Here is a 23,695-nt window from a genome sequence, read left to right as displayed (position 1 = left end):
TTGAATACAACAGAGCAGCTGGTATCCTAGACAGAGGGTTCACAGCCATATATCCAGCGATATCAACCAGTAATGTTTTAAGTGTCAATGTTAACTCTAACTACCTGCCTACATAAGTTAAAAAGTCAATCCACACCTACCATCCCCTCTTTAGAACTGTAAACCACAAGAACAACCAACATTCAAACTGTCAAAGGCAGAAAAAAAGACACATGTATGCTTTTTATTTCAATTCATTTATCTTTTAAGAACCAATACGAATTGGGGATGTTTTCAAAATGGGTACAATGATAAAAAACTGACCATTTTCATTCTTCTCCACCTTGTCTTTCAGATTGAATCTTAGGCTCCATGTGTGTTAAATATGCATATTTAGGGAAATCCTATTGTAGCCCCATTAAGGAGAATGAATGAAAGCAGGAGAAGTACCTGTTCTAGAAGTTGTTTCATATTTTCCTGTTAAACTGCCTGGATGAGGTGGTCTGAAGTGTGTGTGTGCGAATGTAGGATGCTCAGCAAGGTTTGGGGGGCTTATCTGAGGTGGACTGATTATTGCACTCCAACAAGATAAAAAAAAGAAAAGACATGGCTCTCAAAGGATAAAAAAACAACAAAACTATTGGATAACAAAGTGTCCTTGCCCTTGCCAAACTCATAACTGCCACACATATCATATCTTGTGAATAAATATTGCAGACATATTCAAACTGAGTGAACCCCTAAACTGAAAGTGACTTTAAGCAAGTGAAGGGTAAAAGGAAAACATTACTGCATTTTTCAGGTGAACCTTTTGAGTTTTTGTGCAAAAAAAAAAACAAACAATGGACAATACCAAAATGGACAGTCACAATATGTTTCAAAGTTTAAAAATGTTTTTAAAAAAGGTACATTATTCTGGCTTAATTATATTATCAATAATTAGCGGAAATAAAAATCTGAATATCATTTAACATGTCATCTTTTCATCACCTTTGTTTGTGTAAAAATAAAAATTCACAAAAAATGGAAAATGTTATCCCATGATTACGACTGAAACAAAAAACAAAAAGAAAAGAAACAGGATGGACTCGAGTTGAAAAAAATTCTGACCCGTGGTTGAACAGTATAACCGGGAGGCGGGCCTATCTGTGTGCTTTGACCTTCCATTCATTGGTTCGGCTGGTGGATCCCCAGATCTGGATTCATTCATTCGATCACTCGCTAGCTCTCTGATCAATTAACCAAGACTCAGTGTTAACAATTCATTACAATAATTACTGATAGCACTCTCTTCATTTTTTCTTTTTTTTTTTTTTTTTTTATCTCCCCTTGTTGGAAGATTCCCCACTAGATGCGCATAAGAAAAATGCACTGACAGGCAGCCTACTGCACACAGCAGTTGTGGCTGTTGGTATCCTTGAACCGCAGACGCATTTTGGGTCTGTATTTCTCGAGGTAGAGAAGCTGTTTGGAGTTGAAGGCTCCACGTCTCTTCCTATGAAGAGCAGAGGAAAAAAAGGAGGGCAGAAGATCAAAATATATCTACACAAAAGAGCACACCATAGCAACACTAAGGTCATTACTGTAGTATTATACACTATACTGTGACCTTTTGCACATTCCTGCACAAAACTGTTCAGCTTTTCATAAAAAAAAAAAAAAAACACATACATTGAACATATTTCTTATAACATTTTTTTCATATTTTTGTTAATTCTTTTATTGTATTTATGATTCTTGACTGTTTGCAGTGCTTCCATTTATCTTGTATTTTCTCTACTGTTTATTGTTATTCACCAAACAGTAAGGCTCATTCCTTGTATGTGAAATCCTACTTGGCAATAACCCCGTTTCTAATTCTGATCAAAGAAATTGTTTTTAAGTTTTTGGCAAATTCTCTTTCACTCTGTTCAGTTTCTGGCAGAGAGTAAGGAGAAGATTAATACCACTCTTATATCCATCTATTAAACATAGCAGCCTGTTATCTTAGCTTAAAATAAAGACTGGAAACGGGCAGAAACAGCTAGCCTGGCTCTCTCCAAAGTCAAAAGAAATCCACCTGCCAGCACCTCTAAAGCTCATCAAACATAATATAAATATATTATTTGTTTAATCTGTACAATATCAATATCATATTTCTTGGCTGGGAGCAGTAACTTCCTGGGGTCTCAGCCAGCCAGGAGGCAGGTAATTCCCAAAATGTTGAACTATTCCTTAATACCGTAAACCTTTGATTTTAGTTGTAGTACCAGACTCTAGAATCATCAGTTCCTAGTATATTGCAGACGATAGACAAATGCCAAAATCCATAGGCTGTCAATGATGTTAACTAAACCAAAGAAAGAACATGCATACCTAATTTACCTCATTGACAACCTTCAATTACAGTTTAAATCTTAAATTAGTTGGGCTAATAACCATAAGGGGCTGTTGATTTCACATGCACCCTGTTTCCATTCCCACAAATTGCACAATTTACAGATTTAAGACTAAAACTTTATTAAAACCTTAAAAGTACAGAAGTAGGGAGGGTACTTACTGCCTTATGAACTGCACAGCATCCTCATACTTCATCCCACTTTCAATAAGGGCTAAGGCCACCAAGACTGGAGCTCTGAGAGGTATAGAAATCCAATGGACCAGTTCAAGGAGACAGTGAGAGAATCAAAGAAGGAGAGAAAAAGAACAGAAGATTAAATGCTAAGGTTCACATGGTTCCATAGTAATATGGTGGAGGAGTAGGGAGGGGGTTTAAACCTGGGAAACAGGCCTGGGAAATCAACAGGGGTGCACAAGTTCACTGTTGCCCTGCTGGGGCATGGTGCTCACACCCTGACACACACACACACACACACACACACACACCCCCCCCCCACCCACCCACACTGACACACACACACACCCACCCTGACACACACACACACACACACACACACCCACCCACCCACCCTGACACACACACACACACACACACACACACACCAAGCTTCTCGTTTCTCACCAGATGAGAAAAAAATAAATATAAAAAACTTTCTAGACCACTTGGCAGATCAAACCTCAGAGTGTTGACAGAGCATTTCCTTCAGTGGTTTTTCTCTCACAAAAAAATCACGAGGGACAGTATGAGAAGGGAGGGATTAAAAGTAAATACAGTGTGATAGTGTGAAACGAGGGATGAGAATGAAAGAAAGGACAAACAACAAGGCACATTGCAGCAGCCTCCCACACTAAGGGCCTTAAGAGAATGTTGGCTGGTGTAAAGAAGATGAGACCGTAAGGCTATGGGAAAACCCAGATGACTGCAGTAAACACAGGTCAAGGAAGAAGAGGAGATGAATTCAGAAAATGCCATCCTAACCAATACTGGTAATTATACAACCTCTGGAATGCCACAGACATGCAAAATGCTGGAAGCCATTGAGAACTGATTGACTTATTGTGCGTTTATGGTCAGGAAAGACATTTTCACACTAGTTCGCCCACATCATGTACTTCTGCCTTCTTTGTTTTCACACTTGTGTTGTTCGGCATAACTTGTCTGCAATTCACGGTCACATTGGTCTGTGAATAAAATATCTGCACATCGCCTGCGCAACCTCATGACCAACAGGCAGATCACATGGAAATGTAAGTAAGAGTGTTTTTTTTGTGTAAGACTGGACTGTAGTCATTAATGATAGATAACCAGCTGAATGTCTATTTACAGAGCACTAACATGAGCAGGAAGAGATACTGTCAAGATACTGTTTTAATGACCAGAGGAGGGTTGATAAAAAGGCTGGACGATAGGACGGTTAGGAGAATAACAGACTTATTTAGACACTTGTAACATTAACTAATTCATTCATTTTGTGGCCCTGCATGTGTGCTGACTCTTGCAGGTAGCCCAGAGTCCCTTTAATGCAGGGGAGATGAAATGCACTCAAACAGCATCATCACACAATACTAAGATGAAGAGGAAACATATTAGGTCAAAGGGGTGGCATTACACCAGGGAACAGAGAAGCTTATAATTTGAGTTTCTGCCTTTCAAATGGTGTTTCAGACCTCAAAGTATAACATTAATCAAATATAGCTATATAGTAAATAGTGATTGGTGTTTTGCTTGCTACACATTTTCAGCCATTCTCGTCTAACCAACGTCTACACTGGCCGGTAATGGCTAGTGCTGGTGCGACCCGCAGCAAAGCATATTTGACTAACAAGGAGAGTAGCAACACAGACATGTGACGTGCCTCGTAGTTTTGGGGAGTGGTGTAGCAGGGAATGCATTTTTTTTTCCACAGATTTATGGGGGAAAGAAATAATGGAAAAAAACATTTCTGCAAAAAGTGAAATCATTTGTTTTATTGAAAACTATAGATTGGGTCCACAATCAATTCCTAGTATAATAAGGTGACTGAACACATAATTAGTAAAATGTCTAGACTAGCCTGCTGCCATCGTGCCACTGACCGGATAATAAGTAGGAAATAAATGGATGGAAGAGTTTGGGATGAAACGTCCACACACCAGCTTTCCCTTACACCTGGCATATCTGCCACTAGGAGTTGTTGTATCCATGCGCTGCCTCTCAAGTTATTGTCACATCTCTAGACAAAACAATGTAGCTGGCCACTTACCGGCCAAGCCCTGCCACGCAGTGCACAGCGATGCAGCAGCCAGGTTCCTCTCGAAACTTGGTGTTGAGCAGCTTGAGCCAGTCGTCCACAATCTGGGTGGGAGGAGGGGCACCATCATCGAAGGGCCAGTCCTAGAGAAGACAAAAGAAGAGAGTGCGAGTGTGTAGTTTGAAAAGGACAGACGTACAACGAAAAAGGCTGCCAAAAAATGTGTGCGTGTCCAATCTTACCAGGACCTGAATCCCCTCTTTCTCTACCGGAGTCTTATCATAAGTGGCATCACAAACTCTCACCAGTGTGTTCACATCACACTTTTTCAGCTCCTGGCAGACATCGAGAAAGAGAAAGAGAGAGAGAGAGAGAGAGAGAGAGAGAGAGAGAGAGAGAGAGAGAGAGAGAGAGAGAGAGAGAGAGAGAGAATTTTAGATACAGGATTTGCAAACAAACGCGCACAGATACAAACATATCCAGATGTGGGCATACCTCGGTGAACTTGTTGAGCGTGGCATTGGTGGGGTTGTGGGTGATGACGAACCTCATGCACTCGTAGGCAATCTCGACTGCAGCGGGGCGGTTCATGTTGGCGAGACGGCTTAAAAAACAATTACAATACAATACTCTTACAAAACAAAATCGACTTTTGGCTCAGAAGTCAGCAAAGACTGCTAGGAGATTTATGTATTCAGTACAGGGTAGAATAAATAAAAACATGTGATGGAGGATGGGTCAGGAGGACAACAGGTATTCAAATACGGGATGATGTACACAGAAAAGGGTAACAAAAAGGATAAACTAGTCCACAGTACGCCGGGATGTAAAAAATGAATTCATACAAAACCAAAAAAATGTAAAAGAATAGAAAAAAAAAAAAAAAAAGAAAAGAAAAAAGATGGAGAGACTATCCAGGAGTCATCCAATCAGTTTACCCCATTCAGGAGAGCTGTTTGTGATTGGCTGTTCAAGAAGAAAGTGGAGGGCAAAGATTTGTCGTATTGGTTGGGACAGGGCAGGGCAGTCGGGCCAAGGACTACGCAGTATCCCAGGGGGCCTTTGGATGAGTCAGCAGTTCCTAGTGTGCTGGCGGTCAGGGGGGTTTCTGGGTAGCGTAGTCCCTTGGGGGGCGGCCGATTCACTTCTCCGCGGAGGTGAGGTGCTGTGCCTGGCAAAATTCTCCGCTCACACACGCCATATAGGTACGGCTCAAGTCGACACAGAAAGCCTGCCAAAGAGGAGAAAGACGACATTAGGTTACATGACATCACACACACCTACGATGAATAAGCTGTCTTTTTGCTCTTCATAAAAGTACAGTGCGAGGAGCCTTTTTGCATATAAATGCAGGTTTTCGGTAGTTTGAGTTAACGACAGCTGGTGAAGAGAGTGGTCCTTCCTGTCAAACTTTAAAGCCCATTATTAGCGTTAGCTTAAGCGTATAGTAGGGCTGTACCGAATGTCTTTTTTTTTTTTTTTTACATTCGAAGCTTCAATCGTCGTCCTATTTGATGACGCCTCTCTTGTGAAGAGAAGAAAAATCCCAATGATATATTTTCCTCAAACAGTTCAGCTCTACCCAGACCGTTTACAACATAATCTTGATTTCCACAATCCCAACCTTTTATATTTCTTCTTTATTACTAACACTGTATCTGTATGATGCTTAAAGTTGTGGTCAGAATGGGAGAAGACAGTTGCATCTAAAACTTAAAAAGTTTCATTAGACCTCTGAACCTCTGGAATTTAGCTTTCTGCATGTCATTTCAAGTCCAGAAACTCATAAAAATGGTACCATCATGAACGTTTCTACCTTCCAGCCTGCATTATGTTCAGTGCTGTGAACTGACTACACCTTTGGATTACATAACCCTGTCAAATCACCACCTGCCACCAAAATGGAATCTAATAATATGCTCAGTATGACACACACACACACACACACACACACACACTTCAAACGGGTGTCTTACAGAACAGGTAATGTCTGGTTTGCAACTAGCCAGGCAGCACTCAGTCAAACTGTGCCAAGTCCTTGACAGTCTAAACCCAGCCGCCACAAACTGGCTGGAACCGTCTCTGAGCAACATAGGAGGGAGAGAGGTAGGAAGGGAGGGGGGGGGTGGAAAGGAGAGTAGGGAAAAGTGGATGACGAGAGCTGGCTATCACTACGCTGACTGCGTACGTACACACAAGTGGTGGGCGGGAAACGGAGAGAAAGGGCTTGGACTTCAGCACCGTGTCACAGGCAGTAGTCCCAAGGTGAGGATTGCAGGGTGGGTGGGCAAAGCTTCAAACAGCCCCAGCATTTCAGTCCCACGCTCCCTCTTTTCACCTCCTTGAGACTGACTTTTTCTGACTCTCTCTCTCTCTCTCTCCCTTCTTATTTCACTCAGTCACAATTTACTCAGAATATTAAACTTAACTGTAAGGACAACTTTATATGGTCTCTCTTAACCCCACCTCAGTGATTTCTAGTATTCTAGTGTTTTTAAAAGAGCCAGTTAGAGTCATCCATTTTTGCAACCCAGAGCCACTCTTCAAAACCACACCAACTCTCCCCTTTTTTTCATCTTGCTCCCACCCCCTACCCCAGTGTCACTTATCCTCTCAGTTGACTGCCAACCGCAGAGCCACTGTCAAGAGGATGTTTCAACCCACTCTCCTCCATAAGTTTATTTCCTCCCTTCAGTCTTTTATACTTGGAAACAGCCACGAGGGCACTCAAAATAGACTTGAGTTTTTTTTCTTGCGTGATGGCAGAGATCCTCCGTGACGCCTTTAATTACCGCCTCTGAGCAATGCTGAACACAATGTGGCAGTACTGCATGCAGACCACTGAAGCTTAAAAAAAGGCTAACCAGACTTGTTGGCTCCTAATCCTCCAGAAAGGAAAAGGGGCAGAGGAAATTTTCCCACCGGTTAATAAACTTGTGACAACACCGGTGTTACTGATTACATCAGACATTTTTACAAGAAAAAGATATTCGTCGATGGCGCTCACAGAGCTCTTACTTTGATCTCTGGCCTGTCCGGTCGAGCTTCCGCTTCGGAGCCAGGCACAGATGCAGCGCGCTCTGCCTGCGAGGAGTTTAAAGTTTACAGATTGCCTCATTACCGTTATCAGTTTTCCTATTAAATATTGCTTTTCTTTTTCCTTTTTTGGGAGGCATTTTAGGCCTTTATTTGACAGGATAGCTTGTCAAAGACTTGAAAGGGGAGAGAGAGGGGGAATGACATGCAGCAAAGGGCTCAGGTCGGAATCGAACCCGGCGCCGCTGCGTCAAGGACTGAGACTATGCACCTGGGGCACACGCTCCACCAGGTGAGCTACCCAGGTGTCCCTAAATATTGCTATTCGAAGAAACAATTTGCACACCAAACAGTTCTTCTGTGTAGGTGCATTGGTAAATATCACAAACTTGGAAAAAAGGAAAATCCTGCATTCTGCTCTTGCTATAGCATTTATAGAGGGGCCGACACATTAGTTTTCATCAATAAATGGTGATGCTATAGCCAGAGCAGAGTGCAGGATTTTCTTTTTTCCCCTATTAAACACTGCCAAATAGGCACTTTTGCTTTTGGCTACCACAACAAATCCTCCGCCATCGTCTTGTCGGCAAACTCTCCTTACTACGTGACTCCCGCTACTCTGTGCTGCTGCTGTGTGGAGCAGACGTTTTCAGTTTATAATTGTGGCGTCTGTCGTCCGACTTTGATAACACGTTTAGTATTTTAGTGGGCACTAGTACCCGGAAATAAACTCAAAATGGGGTTTATTTTTCTGGGCAAGTAATGTATTCGGTGTATCCCCGACCTCTGTAACACCGGAAAAGCTGACTACCGCGGCAAGCCTAGGGGCTTTTCACCTGTGAAACCTGACTGTGGAAAGCAAAGCAGACGGTAAAGAGAGACTGAAACATGGAGGAAACACTGAGAACAAAAGAGCCAACAGACGCACCAAGGACACCAAAATGACAGCCTATGCTAAAAGATGAAAAGCAGCTGGTTTGTGGATGGATGCCCAGATGCTCACTAAGTGACTGCATACAGCATTTTAAATCCTGCCAATAATAGGGTTACCAAAAGCGAAAAGGCAGACCAAAAGACCATTTCAAAGTTCACACTGGTATATGAACCGAAGAACATTTGGGCTGCATGCAGTGTGAATGATCTAGGCTATCTGTGTTGGTTGCCATTCCCTCACCGTGTTTAACATGATTTAAGACCAACATACTTCTCCCGCACTGATCTGATAGAGACAGTGGAAACAATACACGTGCCAATATGCATATCTAGGTTACTGGTCCAATCAGTAGTCTGCAGGTTTTCACGTCACCTTTTGGTATCGCCTCAGCTCGCTTGGAACCTCGACGGAGGGAATACTAAAAGAAGTACCTGTTGGCAGGTACCAGGGACTTTTTTTTCATAATGGAAAACTAAAAAAGGCGAGTAGAGTCGAGGCAAGTCGAGCAGGTACCATGTAATGAAAAAATGCCATTATTCTTTGGTGAGCTTGTCAATAGAGAAGTGGGTAAACTGTGGTAACATTAGGCCTGCGCTGCTGGGAACACATGCAAATCACATCTGAACTTTGCAAACTGCTTCTGCAGTTCCACACTGCACAGATGCAGGAAGAACAAATCAAACACACATACACGGACACCCAATCAGTAAGTGAAGCCAAAACATGTTTAACCACACAGGAAACAAGAAGTAGTGCATTAAAAAAAAAAAAAGCATTGAAACTGTGCAGCCTCAAGATGAATGGGTGATATGCCATTACTTGTTTTGAATTAACACGGACCATGTATGCCAAATCATTCAGTCATTTGCAGCAGCAACTGTCGATTATTTTCATTAAAGATTAATCTGCCAATTACTTTATTGATTAATCAGCTGGTCATAAATGTCTAAAAATAGCGAAAATGCTACACAGTTGCCCAAAGTTACCATTTTTACCAACAGTCCATAACTGGGAGATAGTTTACTATAACTCAGAAATCCAGCAAATATTCACATTTGAGAAGCTGGAACCAAAAAACGTTTGGCATTTTTGCTTTAAAAAAATACTTAAAAGGTTAACCAAACTGTCATTTTTCAATGGTCATTTAAGAACTACGGTCATTGTATTGATCATCTTAGTAGCTGCACAAAGCAGCATCTCAAAATTGAATGATTAATATCTCACCCAGACAGGGATGTTGGAACCATTTTCTGCTAGGTGGTGCTGTAAATGTGTGCCTGTGGGGTTGGTGGTCCGGGGGCATGCCCGGAGACATATTTGGCTGTAAAAGGCCAAATTTGGTGGCCTCTGGCACGTTCTGATGTCACATCCATCATATACACTGGTCTTAATTATTGCAGATTTTTTTATAGTTTGCCTACCTGATTGTAAATGTGGTAAATGATTGTAAAGGAGAGTTAGGCTGCGTGTGTCCACACAGTCTGTAAATAACTTCATATTTAAAACCACGCCTTTTCCGATCAGAACTTTTGTAGGTTCATTAAGAATCATTAGACCTTATTTAGCCTATTATTTATTTTGATTGATTCAATGTGAGTTTTATCAAGACATGTCACAATGTTAATGTATTGTTTTACTAGAAACATTAATGAGTGTTTTAAACTGTAAATTACAGTGAAGCTGCCATTTGCCTTATATGACAGTTCTGTCACTTTGTCGAGATTGTGTGTTTGCAATGTGTCTTAGAGATGGTTCTGCTGTAAAAAGATGTAAATAAAAGGCTCATTCATTAATTCTTTCAAACTACAAACACCCTGTGACATATAGGCCTATGGAACATGCAGTGCTTTCAGAGGACTTTTTAATGCTTACCGCGCAATCGCAAAGTTGTTGCCACCGGTGTGTTCCGCTGTTTGCCGAAATAGCCCGTCTAATGAGGATGTTCTGTCATCATGATGAGCGTTTGGTCATCAATTATTTTGCTAATATTTGTCAAACATTGAAGACGACTCGGCGCTCTCTAATCGGCAGGACACACAGCGTCTCAGCTGACTACAGACAGACAGGCTCGTTCTATCATCAGGCTCACATTGTTATGAAGCAGCGGCTATAGCAGTCATAAAATGTACACTCATAGTGAATCGCAACTTGTTAAATCAAAAGTAGGGTATTTTATAGGAATCAAAAATTAATACAATAAAGTAGTGGGCTATAAACTTAAATGAGTAGTCGGCTGTTTGGCCGAAAGCCAACGCTTTTGGAAAGTTCTGCTCATATCAATCATGAAACCTTAATAACATCCTTTCATAAAAAAGTGCATGTGCACATGAGGAGATAGGCTTATCATTTCTGAATATCACATAGGCTACGAAAGCAACTATTTTTATGTTGTAAGGAAATATGAAAGACAAAAAGTCATTTATTTATTTATTTTAAAAATTTTAAATTTTAAAGTTTGGTGCTGTCGGCAGCAGCCCCTGCAACCCTACTTCCAACGTCTATGCACCCAGAAATCTCCTACAGTGACTAAGGAGAAAGAACAGAAGAAGTGTGAGAGAGAGTATGATGGGAAGTGTGAGAGAGCAGTGAGTAGCAGTACTAGCTGATAAGGACCACGGTATCTCAGAACAGAAAATGCCACGCAAACCTAAACAGGTGATAAAGTCGCAAAAGAACGAGAATTGGGGCATGGGTATCCTGCAACTGCTTACTCATCAGTTTAGGATGATTCATCAGTCTGTCTGGCAAACTGAATAAAAAATAAATTAATTAATTAAAAAAAACTCAATTGTAGTGTGATTTAAGTGGAAGAGACACGGGCAGCATTTTACAGTAGCAGGTTATATGACTTAATATTTTCCATTGACAAAGCTCATAATATCAGCAATAGATTACACCTTCCACAGGCACTGTTATCGCAGCTAAATTGCAGGGAGACAAATGTTACAGTGGAAGTCCTAATTGAAAGCCTTGTAAAGAATTTTACTGCCTGGGAATTGTAGAGCTAAGGTCGTGGGCAGCTCTTGCTGACACCCGATAGCTGTCAGGTGGCCAATCCTCATCATTCACACACCACACTACGTACACCATGTACAAAGTGTAAATAGTCACAAGCTGGCTGGGGCAATACATTTGCCACAAGGGCGAGGGGGTTGTTCTAAAATTAGAAAGAAAAACACACACAACAAATAAACCCAAAATGTCTGGACACGAAATATACGGACCAGAAGGGCACGGTGACAAACAGACTTTTACACAAAATGTGGAATGTCTGAATCCATCTTCGTCCCCCCTTGTGAAAGATGTTAGTATTACACTCAACCCTGTCTGGTGGTCTGAGGTTGTGCCTGAGTCTCGCTGGTATTTTGTCTGGAGCCAGACTGGATATGACCACACTGTACTGCTTTGAAGCAGCTGGAGGGCTACTTTGCTGTGTGGGGTGGGAGTGGAGTAAAAACGCAGGGGGAGGGCCTGTCATCCATGACAGGATAGACAGTGAGGGGAGAAGGGAAAAAGGACTGCTCTCCATGGGGTGAGAGCAGCACGGACGGCACGAGAAAGATAAGGCACTGACACTCTTGCCCTACATACCCACCTGCTTGCTACACTCTTTTTAGTGTCTCATTCAGACCCTTTACTGACTACACGCTTTCACAAACACACAGACGCATGGAAACAAGGTGACAGGGAAATATTGCATTCTCCTTTTAACTGTCCAATATAGCTAGCAAGAAGTGGGGAGAAACCATTCGACAATCGCAATCAAACTCACAGAAACCGTCAATCAGTGGGAATAGAAAGGGGGCCAAAAGTAACAGGGGCATGTCTTCATTCCTGTGGCCTCCGTGAAAGCCAAATAAAAGATAACAGATATGCTTGGAAATGTCAAGGAGGACAGGGACAAAGGAATAGTAACAAAGAAAGCTGGTAAGATGTGAAGAACATTAACCAAGATGACATAGCAATGGAAAAGCCAAATTAAACAAGTGAGGAAGAAAGCAACAACAACAACAAATAGGGCTGCTCGATTATGGAAAAAAATATAATCCCGATTATTCAATATTGAAATCGCCATAATTTAACACGGTCACTCGTTGACTTCTGGAAAGATGTTGCAATTATTGAACTTCAAAAAACAGTGGAAAAAGTTAAATAAATCAACAGTAAAAAAAAAAAAAAAAAACACATACAACTGTGAAATTTGCCTTAAAACTTTTCCTATTGAAACTTTATTTTTTCATTCAGAACACAAGATATGCTTAACACGAGATAATTGTTTTTCTCGATTATTCTGTTTGTGTGATCATTGGAAACCGAAATCATAATCACGATTAAATTTCAATTAACTGCACAGCCCTAACAACAAAAAAGTAAAGCCAGACAAGCAAGTCAAGAGCTTGGCAGTGACTATGTACGGCTGAAAGAAAACAGAGGATCACACCTTCCAAAAAGGTCCAGCTGGTTCCTTGCAGTGACGTCAGTGCTGTTAGGCTGGGTGGGCGGCTCTCACCTCAAATTGGAGCTGTTCTCAACAGTGTGCTCACACCAACAAGAGATGAAGAAACCACTTTCCGTTCATTTCAAATGAGTGCTTGGACCAACTTTACACAAACAGCTCTACTGACAGATACAGTATATGCCTGCTTTTAGGGCTTGTTTCACACTTTGTGTCAAAGTTGGTGTCAAACTTGGGTTTGGGCCAGACAAGCAGTCTCAAGACAACCGCTGCACACACTGAAAGCTAATTAACATGATTGGTTGAAAGTTTCAAACTACAATCATCTGTCCTACAGTACAGCATCAAACAATTAGAAAAAACACTCTCAGTATGATCACTGCAATTCATTTACTTTCAGTTTGATACCAGCACAAACATCTTAAAATTAGCCTAGAGTGAAGGTGCAGCTACACACCCACACCAAACAAATCGGTTTAAACTCAAGTATTTGGGTTAAAAATGTTCATGTGTCAAAGCCCTTAGTTGATCACCACTTAAGAAATTAACTTCATGCTCCATAAAAGCAAAAAGAATGCCATAGACTTTCGGAACACAGTCCAAGACTGAAGGGGCTTGTCAATATTGGGTATGGTGACAGGTCACCACACCATTCAGCAAACAGTACGCACAAAGAAAGTAGTGCACGGAACTCCCCCCTCGTCATCAGTCATGCTAGAAAACACACAAAGACAAACAGATGTGCTAGCAAGAAAGAAAACACACACATACAACTACAATAAGCTACACTAGTTACGCTTCTAATCCTTTTTATGAGCCTCACTAGTTTATCTCGTGTAACAAGAAAGACTACAATCTCCAGGCATGCCAGGACAAGATGACATTGACTTATATGCAAAACTCCAACAGGGATCATTAACTGTTGCTGTACCTCCCCATTAGGTGCAAACCCTTTGGTTGTGCAAACAGGAGCCTCGGGCTGAAAGTGAGACTTCCAACTCAGTAGATTATGTATGGCCTCATGCTTTGTTGACTGAATTCTGATAACCTCCCCGCCCGTGGATTTCTGAGAATGTAGTCATGGAGCATGGAAGAACTGGTGCATGTCCTTTTAAAACCTTTCTGAGAACAGCACCTTTACATCACATGCCATGAGGGTAGGGATAGGATGGGTGTGGCAAAGGTTGAATATAGCTGCGTGAGAAGTGGTGCCAGCTCTCAGCACCATGACCAAACATCCGACTCCAGAATACTTTGAGGCCATACATTAGGACTGGGCGATATGGCCAAAATCTTCTATCTCGATAAGGTCATTCATATTGAGATAACAATATAGCACCTTTTCTGGTAATTCAATAAATACATAGCCCTATTTTGTATATTCCTGTGTGGATTAAATATTTGACAAATTAAGGTGCGGAGCATTTTCTTATTTTATTAAGAACTTTAGTGCAAAATGAACATAACATGCAAGGAGCAAAACGTAAAGTGCTGTCAAAATAGTGCCATAACGCTGTTAAGCCGCTGGTTTTTTGACATCCCGATAGAAACGATATAGAAATAAATATATATGATAGACATTTTTATATTGTTTAAGTTACATCACGTGCATATGTCTTGGAAAGGCCACTGTTGACAGAGCTTCATTAATAAGACCTAATAAAAATAAATTGGTGAAATTTACCATGTCATGTAGAAAATATCCCATCTCTTCATAAATATTGGGTCAATCCTACCTTATATGCCTAATGGAGCAGTCAGGCTTTTTCTATATGTTAGTGGGTCAATTTATAAATTCCAAAGACAAATTCAGTAACTTCTCATCCAGGACTAAATTAATGTGGTTGTGCAGAGACCCTAAAACTGAAAATGTGTGCAATTAGCATTGGAGGGAAGTTTTAGTATCTTTGTACATCTATTATGGGTGGAACGGTTCACAAGACTCACGGTTGGGTTTATATCACAATGACTTTTTTTAAGCAACAGTAGCTTATAACATGTCAGTTCTTAATTAAATAAAGTGTTTCCACTTGAGATATTAATGAAAAAGGAATATGGCTGTTTTTTGATTAGATGGATGAAATAAAACACAGCAAAAAAAAAAAATCAGTGATAATCACTGAATGAGCAAAAATAATAGGCTACCTGCCCTTTGGACCCAGTCACCTAATCAGAGCATTATAATTGGGACATGAGTAACAAGTGGTCATGTCTGTTTCCCTGTGTCAAGGCAGAACCATGCACAGACAGTCTGACTCCTGCTTGTGGTCGTCTCAGTTTTAAAATATAATAAGCCTGTGTTTTTCACAGGGTGATTACCACACACCTACTTTGGACAGTAGTATTTGAACATGGCTTCAAAAAGAAAACCACACTACAAGACGTCTCCTTGGTCACAGCATGGTACTCTCAGTCCAAAATTCAAATGTGGTAATAGAGCCACAAATGTTCAACCGTGTGCTTAGGAAACAAAAACCTGTAAACAAAAAGGTTTGGTGTCAGAGTATGACAATGAACACCACAAAGATCTTGTATTGTTGACTAAATGAAAACCAAGATAGCAACACTAAAATATAAAACTTTTATTAAGAACTTCCCTTTGCACTTGCTTGTAAGGAAAAAAAAAGCAACTCTCCCGTTATAGCCTGTAGGTGGGTAGACTGTTTGATTAGGCCTAAGCCTAGAAATACATAGGTTGGGGGTACAGAATGACCCTCCATGAATGCAACTCTCCAACCCAAAAAGACGCATTAAAAATCCTCAAGGCTGCCTACAAGTAAGATTCCTCCAGCCATGACAGACCTCTTGAAGGGCTTTTAGATTCACCACAATGTCTCACCTACCATTGCTCACAAGCTTTTAATCTGCTCAAAACAATAGTGGAAGTCTGTAAAGAGGGCATGCAATAAAAGAGAGAAACATCAAAGGTAACTGTACTGACTAATGTCTTAGCACTAGTGTGCCCACTGACAGAAATGAAATGCTTTACTGCGATGAAGGGTAAAATTGATGGTGTATTTTCCACGTTTATTAGTGCTCAAATTACATTTTTTATTTCGCTACAGACAAAACAAAAAGCAGAAGACTCATTGAAGTTAATAAAAAAATGAAAGCCAACTTAATATAAAAGGTTACAAGTAAACGAATGGCTGCACGTAAAGACGGTAGAAGCTATGATACAACAAGATGCTCTGACCAGAATAACTTTGACTCTGATGTACCGATGCAGAGCTTTTACGTTGATACGCTTAAAATATTGATATGCTTTTAAGTTTACTGGTAGTTCATATGCTAGGTCGCTTCCCCAAGAATGACTCACGACTCTTCTGGTCTGTCTGAACAATAAAAAGACAGTCCACTTGCTTTCATTCGAAAAAAAACCATTTGGTCAAGCAAATATCGGTACAGACACCGCTCTATAGAGAGCACAGGAACTAGACATAAGTCAAGACTTCCTTTGGCCAATTTACAGAATTTAATTGTAATATGTTACAGCGGATTACATTTGCAAGTAACGGCTTTCATTTCATTCAGAGAAACAATTGCTGGTTAAAAATGATGAACCTGCAGCTATTTAACAAAGTTTTTTTTAGGTGTTGTACTGCCTAACACATGGACAGACAATAAAGCACATGTCACATGGTTTACGTTGAGCTCCAGCACTGTTGGTATTATTTTGGTGACATTTGTGCAACCTTTCTGTTAGGTCTTAAAACATGCAATCTGTGGCTGGGTTGGTTCAGTGGTAGAGCAGGCGCACATATGCTGAGAGGTTTATGCCTCGACGCAGAGGTCCAAGGTTCCAATCCGACCTATGACAATTTCCTGCATGTCTTCCCCCTCTTTCTCCCCTTTCTCACCTAGCTGTCCTGTCAAAAATTAAAGGCGGAAAAGCATAAAAAAAAAAACAATCTTTAAACATTTTTTTAAAAACCATGCCATCTGCGTATTATGCAAAGTCCTGTTCTGTGGTTTGTCAGAACATCTGCAAGATAGAGGCTGTGAAACACTGCAATGATGTGCACTTCTTGATTAGATCCACTTATCACTTACTGAATTCATCATGCCATGTTGTAAATGGGTGTGCACCTTAACAATGTATATATTATTTGCTGTGTTATTGGCTTTTAATGCTCGTGATGCTGTGCCAAGCATATATTTAGTGGGTCCTTAGACCATTTGTGGTCCATGTTTCTGAACAAATTTAGAAAAACAAATTTAAAAAAAAAGTCTAACAAGATTAGAATGACTAAATAAAAAGAATTTGATGGCAGTTTTTTTTTTTTTTTTTTGCTTATCTAAATGTTGTTGACATTTTGGTAAATGGACATCCTCATTCTGTCCCCTATTCAGCACAACAGGTTACCTCTCTCTCTGCTCCCAGAGGACAGGAGCAAATCTTCCCGCAGAGTACTTGTTGTTCTGTCTTCTTGTGTCCGTGTAAACAGGGCTGGAGAGATGAGGTAAAAGAATATGTAACCCGCCTATTTCCATGAACAGACAAACACTCCGTACTCGCACATGGCAAAGCCCACTTATCACACAGCTTTGCAGCCTCTGAGTGAGCACAGATAAACAGTGTGACGATCAAAGGCCTCCGATAGTGCTTAGGGGGAGGGGGGGGGGCAAGGACTGATCTGTCTCTGGAAAGGACTGAAAGAGACCAGGGCTCAGTACCTTAGAAATGGGAATGAAAAGAGGAAAACCTATCCAAACAAAGGCCTGTTCTGTCCTCGCTGTGGCCACACTTTTTACAAAATCAAACACCTGCATGATAGACGTTACTGACAGTAAGCCTTAAAAAGACAGAGGAGGAAGAGGAAAAACATTTGCACTGTGATATGGGGAAAGCCATCTATTTCATGCTATGCCTATAGAATTGATCTAGTATGAAACAATTTGTTTACATTCAGGATTACATTAAGTTACATTTAAAAATAAATAAACATAATTGGGACATCCCTAGTTAGAGTCTAAATGATGATGTCGTTTGAACATTTTCCTAATGTTTCAATGGATCACTAAAAGACTGGAAACTCATCCGTTCAGAACAACTGCGGATATGATGTCGCAATGAAGTTTAAGTTAAGTCAGCAGATGGGATGAAAGATACATCTGTAAAGTATCACTTTTCACCAGCATACAATTGCTTGAAATAACCACCTGTGCTTTTACCAATTTGTTTTAATTGTGCTACTAACATATTTGTCTATATTAATGTGCATCATGATTATTGATTGTTTTTCGATACTGCTGCATATGGGTTGAGGGACTATATCCAGCCATCTCTGAGCTCCTTTGATAAGTCATAATCTCATGTCACAATCCTCAAAATCTGTTCCAGGACGACAACTCCCAGTTTGAGCGCACTCGCTCCGAAGCTAATCACCGTCACTCTCTCCCTCGCTCTACCACACACTCCAGTGCCCACGCGCACATAAATGCTGGCACTGCTATTTCCTGAAAAGAGATCGACGCACACACCAACGCACAAGTGTAAACTTCAGGCCACAGCGAAAGCTCGGCGTGGAGCCTCCGCAGAACCAGAAATCACGCTTCAAACAGACGCCTTCATCACAGCAGTTAGCCATGCCTCTACCTGTTAGCCAACACATCAAGGAACGGATAGTTAGTACTAAAACTGTGGAGCAAAAATCTGCATAGCTAAAGTGCTGATAAGTCAATCAGAATACAAGGCGTTCCTTCTACATCTCAGCTCACAATTCCTTCCATTCTGACAAATAACTGGAAGCCGCTTCCTGTTGAGCTAAACTAGTTTTATAGAAACAAAAGGTTTTTGTGTGTGTCTGGATTGTGGTTCATCTAAATATTTGGATGTCAGAAATATATACCAGAGTCAATGTAGGACACAACTGCTATGACTACAATCTTAGTAATTAGTAAGAAAGCAGTTTCTAATCTAAAATAAAAATACGTTTCAGGAGGCCGACACTCCGCAACAGACAGACCCAGACAGGAGAACGTCCGCTCACATTTTTGCCAAGAGGTGTAGAGTCCCACTGTGACAACAATTCTTCTGACATTTGGAAACTAAGTTGGCCTTCTGACAGCAGCATCAGGGGATGCCTGTTGCCATATCAACGATTATCTCAGCAGTAGCAACAAGTGCTCCTGTTGGGAATTCTGGTGTCCCTTGTGAAGAGATCAGAGAAGAGCAATGGTGCTCTCTTTAAACGTTCACAGAGCAAAGCTGAAGACGCAGTAGGGGGAGCAGCATAGGGTTAGGGTTCAGAGTATATGGGCAGCCATAGACTCTGATCTAGGAACTTTTTAACCGATAAAATCCAACTCCCTTACCACATGCATCAAATATACCCTGTGATCTAAAAATCAGCTCCAAGAAAAAAAAAACCCATCTTTTTCAGATTATGGCCACAATGAATTAGTTTGACGTAATTTTGCTAGAGGCAGTCCCACATTTCATGCATTTAATAAGCTGCCTAAGGAAATGAAGAAAAAGCCAAATTCCAGTGAGAAGCAAAATAGTGCCCAGGGAATAGGAAACAAACAGCAAGCTTGTTTATGTGCAATATCCCAGCATTTTCTACACAATAGTTGCTTCAAAAATAGAACACTTTCTGGATCAGTAAAGGTGCGCAGCTACATATGCCTACAAACAACAGCGCTAATAACAATAACACTCACTATAGCATGTTTTGGCAAAGGACAGTGTTTTTCCCCTGCTAACAGCTCTGGCAGCTGTAGCTAGACAAGGTAGCTGTAAACACAAAAACAAAGGAAGATCCTATTCCTACCTGTTGCTATAGTTTCAGTAGGCAGCCTTGCAGGAGCATCTAGAAGAGGTGTCAATCTGTCACTGCCAGTACTACAGATACGGTGCCTTCGCTTTATCCCAGCGCTGTGGCAACAACAGTAAACGAACGCTGTGCCAACCAAGGCAGGATTCATTAACCAACACACAGCAAAAAAAAACACACAAGGCGCCCATGGCTACTAATGCATAATTATATATGGATTTTCACTAAACGACTAGAAATGAGAAGAAACAAGTGCAGGCATCTAATCCTGGGCTGATTACAACATATAAGCGACTTTGAGTCCATGAAAAGCACTATACAAATATAATGTATTATTATTATTATTATTAATATCATTTTTATAATTATATAACTGCTCTAGAGCCAGGGATCTTAGCAAGCTAACACGTAGTAAAACCAAAGCTTGTGTTCCATCCTGACCACAGCCAGACACCCAGGGACATAACTAAACTTTAAATCCGTTCAACTAGTCACTGTGGATATAACCTCTTCAACCCTAATTTTCAACACTCACAGCCACCATGTGGCTAGATGGGCTGAATGCCAGCAGGCTACAGCATAGGTGTTCTTCTCCCCCAGTAACCTCCTTGGTAAGTTGGTGTCATATAACTGTACACTGGGCTCGCCTTTCTCAGTTACGGTAACCAAGGCTGAGAACTTCCCCACTTGTCACATTGCCTTTTTTATGCTGCCTATAGACAGAGGAACCATCTGTTGGTGTAAAATGTCATGCAGACACACTTCAATCTTCACGTACACCAAACGATTTGTAAGGAGAACACGACAATGCAAAATGAAGAAATGTTTCCTCCAAATCTGACAATGCTGCAGCAAAATTAAGGCTAGGAATAGCCTTGCATTTTTATAGTTTACAAACATGCACAAAAATAAGGTAATGGTAGTTTGACTTGAAGTGTGGTATCTCATGAATAAGGGATTTCCACTGTATAGGCCTGCCTTTACCTACAGGCTGTGCTCAGTGGACCGAGGAGATATGCTATTTCTAGATTGGGCTGCACATCATGTGTCAATTAACTATGACATGAAACAGGTCACCAGTATGAGTGACCCAATTTCACAATAAAATGTGAATAGAGCATTAACACGCACAGTGCTCAAGTCTGTCATTGTTGCTAGCATTATCCAACGTTGTACAATTATGTGATTTGCATACAAATAGAGTTATAACAGGGATATATTGTTAATTCTACTAGGCTATACATTACCATGCCCTTAGTTTGTTTTGATAACTCATCTTCTATACTCTCTGCAGGGAATATAGGTCACCTTGTAGTGACTCATAAGCAGGAATGTAATTAGCTTACCTGTTACACCAGTTACTCATTGACTCATCCACCCATGTTGGTAGCAGTGTCCAAAGAGTTTCACTTGTATTAGCCACCCACTAGAATTATTATTACAGAGAAGAGACTGAAACCATAGGAAGGTCATAAAATGAAAACTGAGAGGCATGGGAATGTGCGGCCTTTAGTGTCACAGCTGCTCAGTCAACTTCCTCCCCAAGTGCATTTCCGCATTTCACTTCATGCAACATGGCTAAATGGTTGGGGGCTTTCTGTTTTAAGAACCCAGACAAGACTAAATTATAGACACACATAACCCCAGTGCTAGCTATATTTTGCATGAAAGGCTGAAGAGTCAAACCGGCTAGTTGACAATAAAGACAGCAGTTTGACAGGACACAATACAGTAGGGAACACAAGACACGACATTAACAGGAAGGAAACATTGGGTTGTCGACGATTTCGTTTTGTTATTAAAATGTTAGCTTAGCATGTGGCTTTAAATAAATGGTTCAACCATGCTTTGGGTCACGATTTGTCACAAAGGGCGGAAGGCAGTTAGCTCAGTCGCCATCTATACCTCTAGCCAAGCTTCTCACAAATACTGACGTCTGTCGAGTCCACCGCTAAACACCTAAAGAACCTGAAAATACTGGAAATCAATGACGCTTCTTTCGTGAACGCAAAGACAGCACTTAACCAAAGCTTCGTTGGCGTTAAGCTACATGTTGTCCAAGTGAAAAGCTACGTTTACTGAAACGCAAAGAGCTCATTGTACAGCTAACGTTAAGCGTAACATTTAGGTTAGCCCTTATTTCATGAAATTGAAAACGACAATTCGTGCAGTTTGGACAATAACATGGTCTTATACAACGCCTAATATGCAGTACTTCAAAATAAAAAATAAAACCCAGTGGCCCAACACTGATAGAGGCAGTAGCAACGTCAAAGGTTGTTATTATTATTCTAGAAATAGCCTTAGCAGCAAGCTAACGTAGCTACATTAGCTAGCTAGCAGCCTAGCTCAGCTCCGTCACTTTGCTTTTCCCAGCAACGTTTGGCAGTCCAGAGATAGACTCAAGACTCCCTATATTAGCTAATGGGAACGTTAACTTACTTGAGGGTGGATAACGCCGATTAGCAAAACAATGAGGGTTGATATTAATACACGACAACACAATTTTGAACAGTGTAACGTTAAGTAGCCAATATTCTAGCCGCTTAAGCTTTGCTCTGCGAGCTGGCTACATACTGGTTCGTATCATCATGCAACTTACTTAAGCTCCCTTGTGTTGTGCTAATCATCTAACGTTAACATTATGTAGCCCAACTTTTAATCAGGCTCTTGTGGATCTGTGTTGTTGCGATCGTGTACGATCATATCAGAAACAATTTCAATTGGATCAGTTAAACTTAGTTATGTTATATGGTACTTACAAAGAGCAGGCTGAACATTGAAATCCCGTGACTACCCCGGAGAAAGTGGAGGGAGTGTGCCAGGTTGCCTTTTTGTTCCTCTTCAATGTGGCAGCTTGAATTCTCGTCGGAGGTCGGGAACTGTTGTTGGGGAGGAGCCTCCTCCGTTTGTCGACACCTTCAGGGACTTTCGGAAAAATGACTGACGAGTCAGCCCAAGTTAATGGCAAGTCAACACTGGGGAAACACCTTGTAAATCTGTCTCTTGCTTTGACACACGAATGTACGTGTGCTTTGCAATTTTGAGAACGCGCACACAGCGAGGTGCAGACTAGTGAGCACAAGCAATGCATTTCGATTAAAACAAACAAATGAATAAACAAACGTTTTGACTGCATTGTCTTCATCAGATCTGTGTTTGTGGTTGTTTTAAACGTGTGGAGAACAAGCATAGTATATTGGAGAAGAGTTGTGGGATCTATGTCGTTTGGACGGAAGCATACAAACTGGAACTGGAACTTTTTAGGTGACATACATTTGCATCAAATTAGTTTAATGCGCGTTTTTCTCGTTGCTTCTCTGCTGTGGCACAATGTGGCTCAGTACCACACAAAATATATTCATTATAACGATAGGTAAATTAAAGCAGCATCTGTTACTTCTGGCTACGAGAGCACGTGTGTGAAGGTCGTCAAATCGTATTCTGAAATACAGAGATTAGATGTAGGCTACGAGTTTACCGGGATCACACGAATGCAGCATGGAAGGTCTGGCGTCAGTGCTACGTAAGAAGAATCCGAGTGCACGATGATAGCTCACCATGGTGACGACAGTTCCAGAAAATAACCGCACAATATCATGCCTGCGCTCACGGGTTGTTTTGCAACATTGATGTATCTAATGTCTTCATCCAAGCACATCTCAAGTAGCTCTAATAGCCACTTGAGAAAAGCATATTATAGGCCATCAGAAAGTCTATGGGGCCAAAATCAGGGTGGGTCCACAGTAATCGTAGTAATCATATTTAGGCTATACATTATTCGTCACATTATTCATGTTTAGACCATATATTTTAGACTGACACCAGTATCACAGCATGAAAAAGTTAGACACATGTCCTTCTGTTCCTAAATCTCCCTTAGATTATTTGCCACTAGGAC

At 41.0% G+C, this 23,695-nt stretch overlaps 1 protein-coding gene across 1 annotated transcript; it reads right to left on the bottom strand.

Moving 5' to 3' along the window:
* Positions 1 to 217: 217 nt before the first annotated feature.
* Positions 218 to 22,726, bottom strand: ptp4a2b (protein tyrosine phosphatase 4A2b). Its single transcript, XM_031323365.2, has 7 exons — positions 22,557 to 22,726; positions 5,528 to 5,820; positions 5,085 to 5,193; positions 4,832 to 4,924; positions 4,602 to 4,732; positions 2,519 to 2,593; positions 218 to 1,474 (listed from the first exon to the last, which is right to left on the bottom strand). Exons 2-7 carry the CDS (start codon positions 5,530 to 5,532, stop codon positions 1,363 to 1,365), a joined length of 525 nt encoding a protein of 174 aa, XP_031179225.1. The 5' UTR covers positions 5,533 to 5,820; positions 22,557 to 22,726; the 3' UTR covers positions 218 to 1,362.
* Positions 22,727 to 23,695: the final 969 nt, after the last annotated feature.

Source organism: Sander lucioperca, chromosome 16, assembly GCF_008315115.2.
Source record: "Sander lucioperca isolate FBNREF2018 chromosome 16, SLUC_FBN_1.2, whole genome shotgun sequence".
Taxonomy (NCBI): Eukaryota; Metazoa; Chordata; class Actinopteri; order Perciformes; family Percidae; genus Sander; species Sander lucioperca.
The sequence above is the reverse complement of the archived record's forward strand: the minus strand, read 5'-3'. Positions and strand labels throughout refer to the sequence as shown.

What these genes read in the sequence shown, in the direction of transcription:
- ptp4a2b (XM_031323365.2), bottom strand. An exon ending in AAGAGGGGATTCAGGTCCTG is followed by an intron (nt 4,733 to 4,831) that starts GTAAGATTGGAC and finishes TGTCTTCTCTAG; the next exon opens with GACTGGCCCTTCGATGATGG. An exon ending in TGCGTGGCAGGGCTTGGCCG is followed by an intron (nt 2,594 to 4,601) that starts GTAAGTGGCCAG and finishes TATACCTCTCAG; the next exon opens with AGCTCCAGTCTTGGTGGCCT.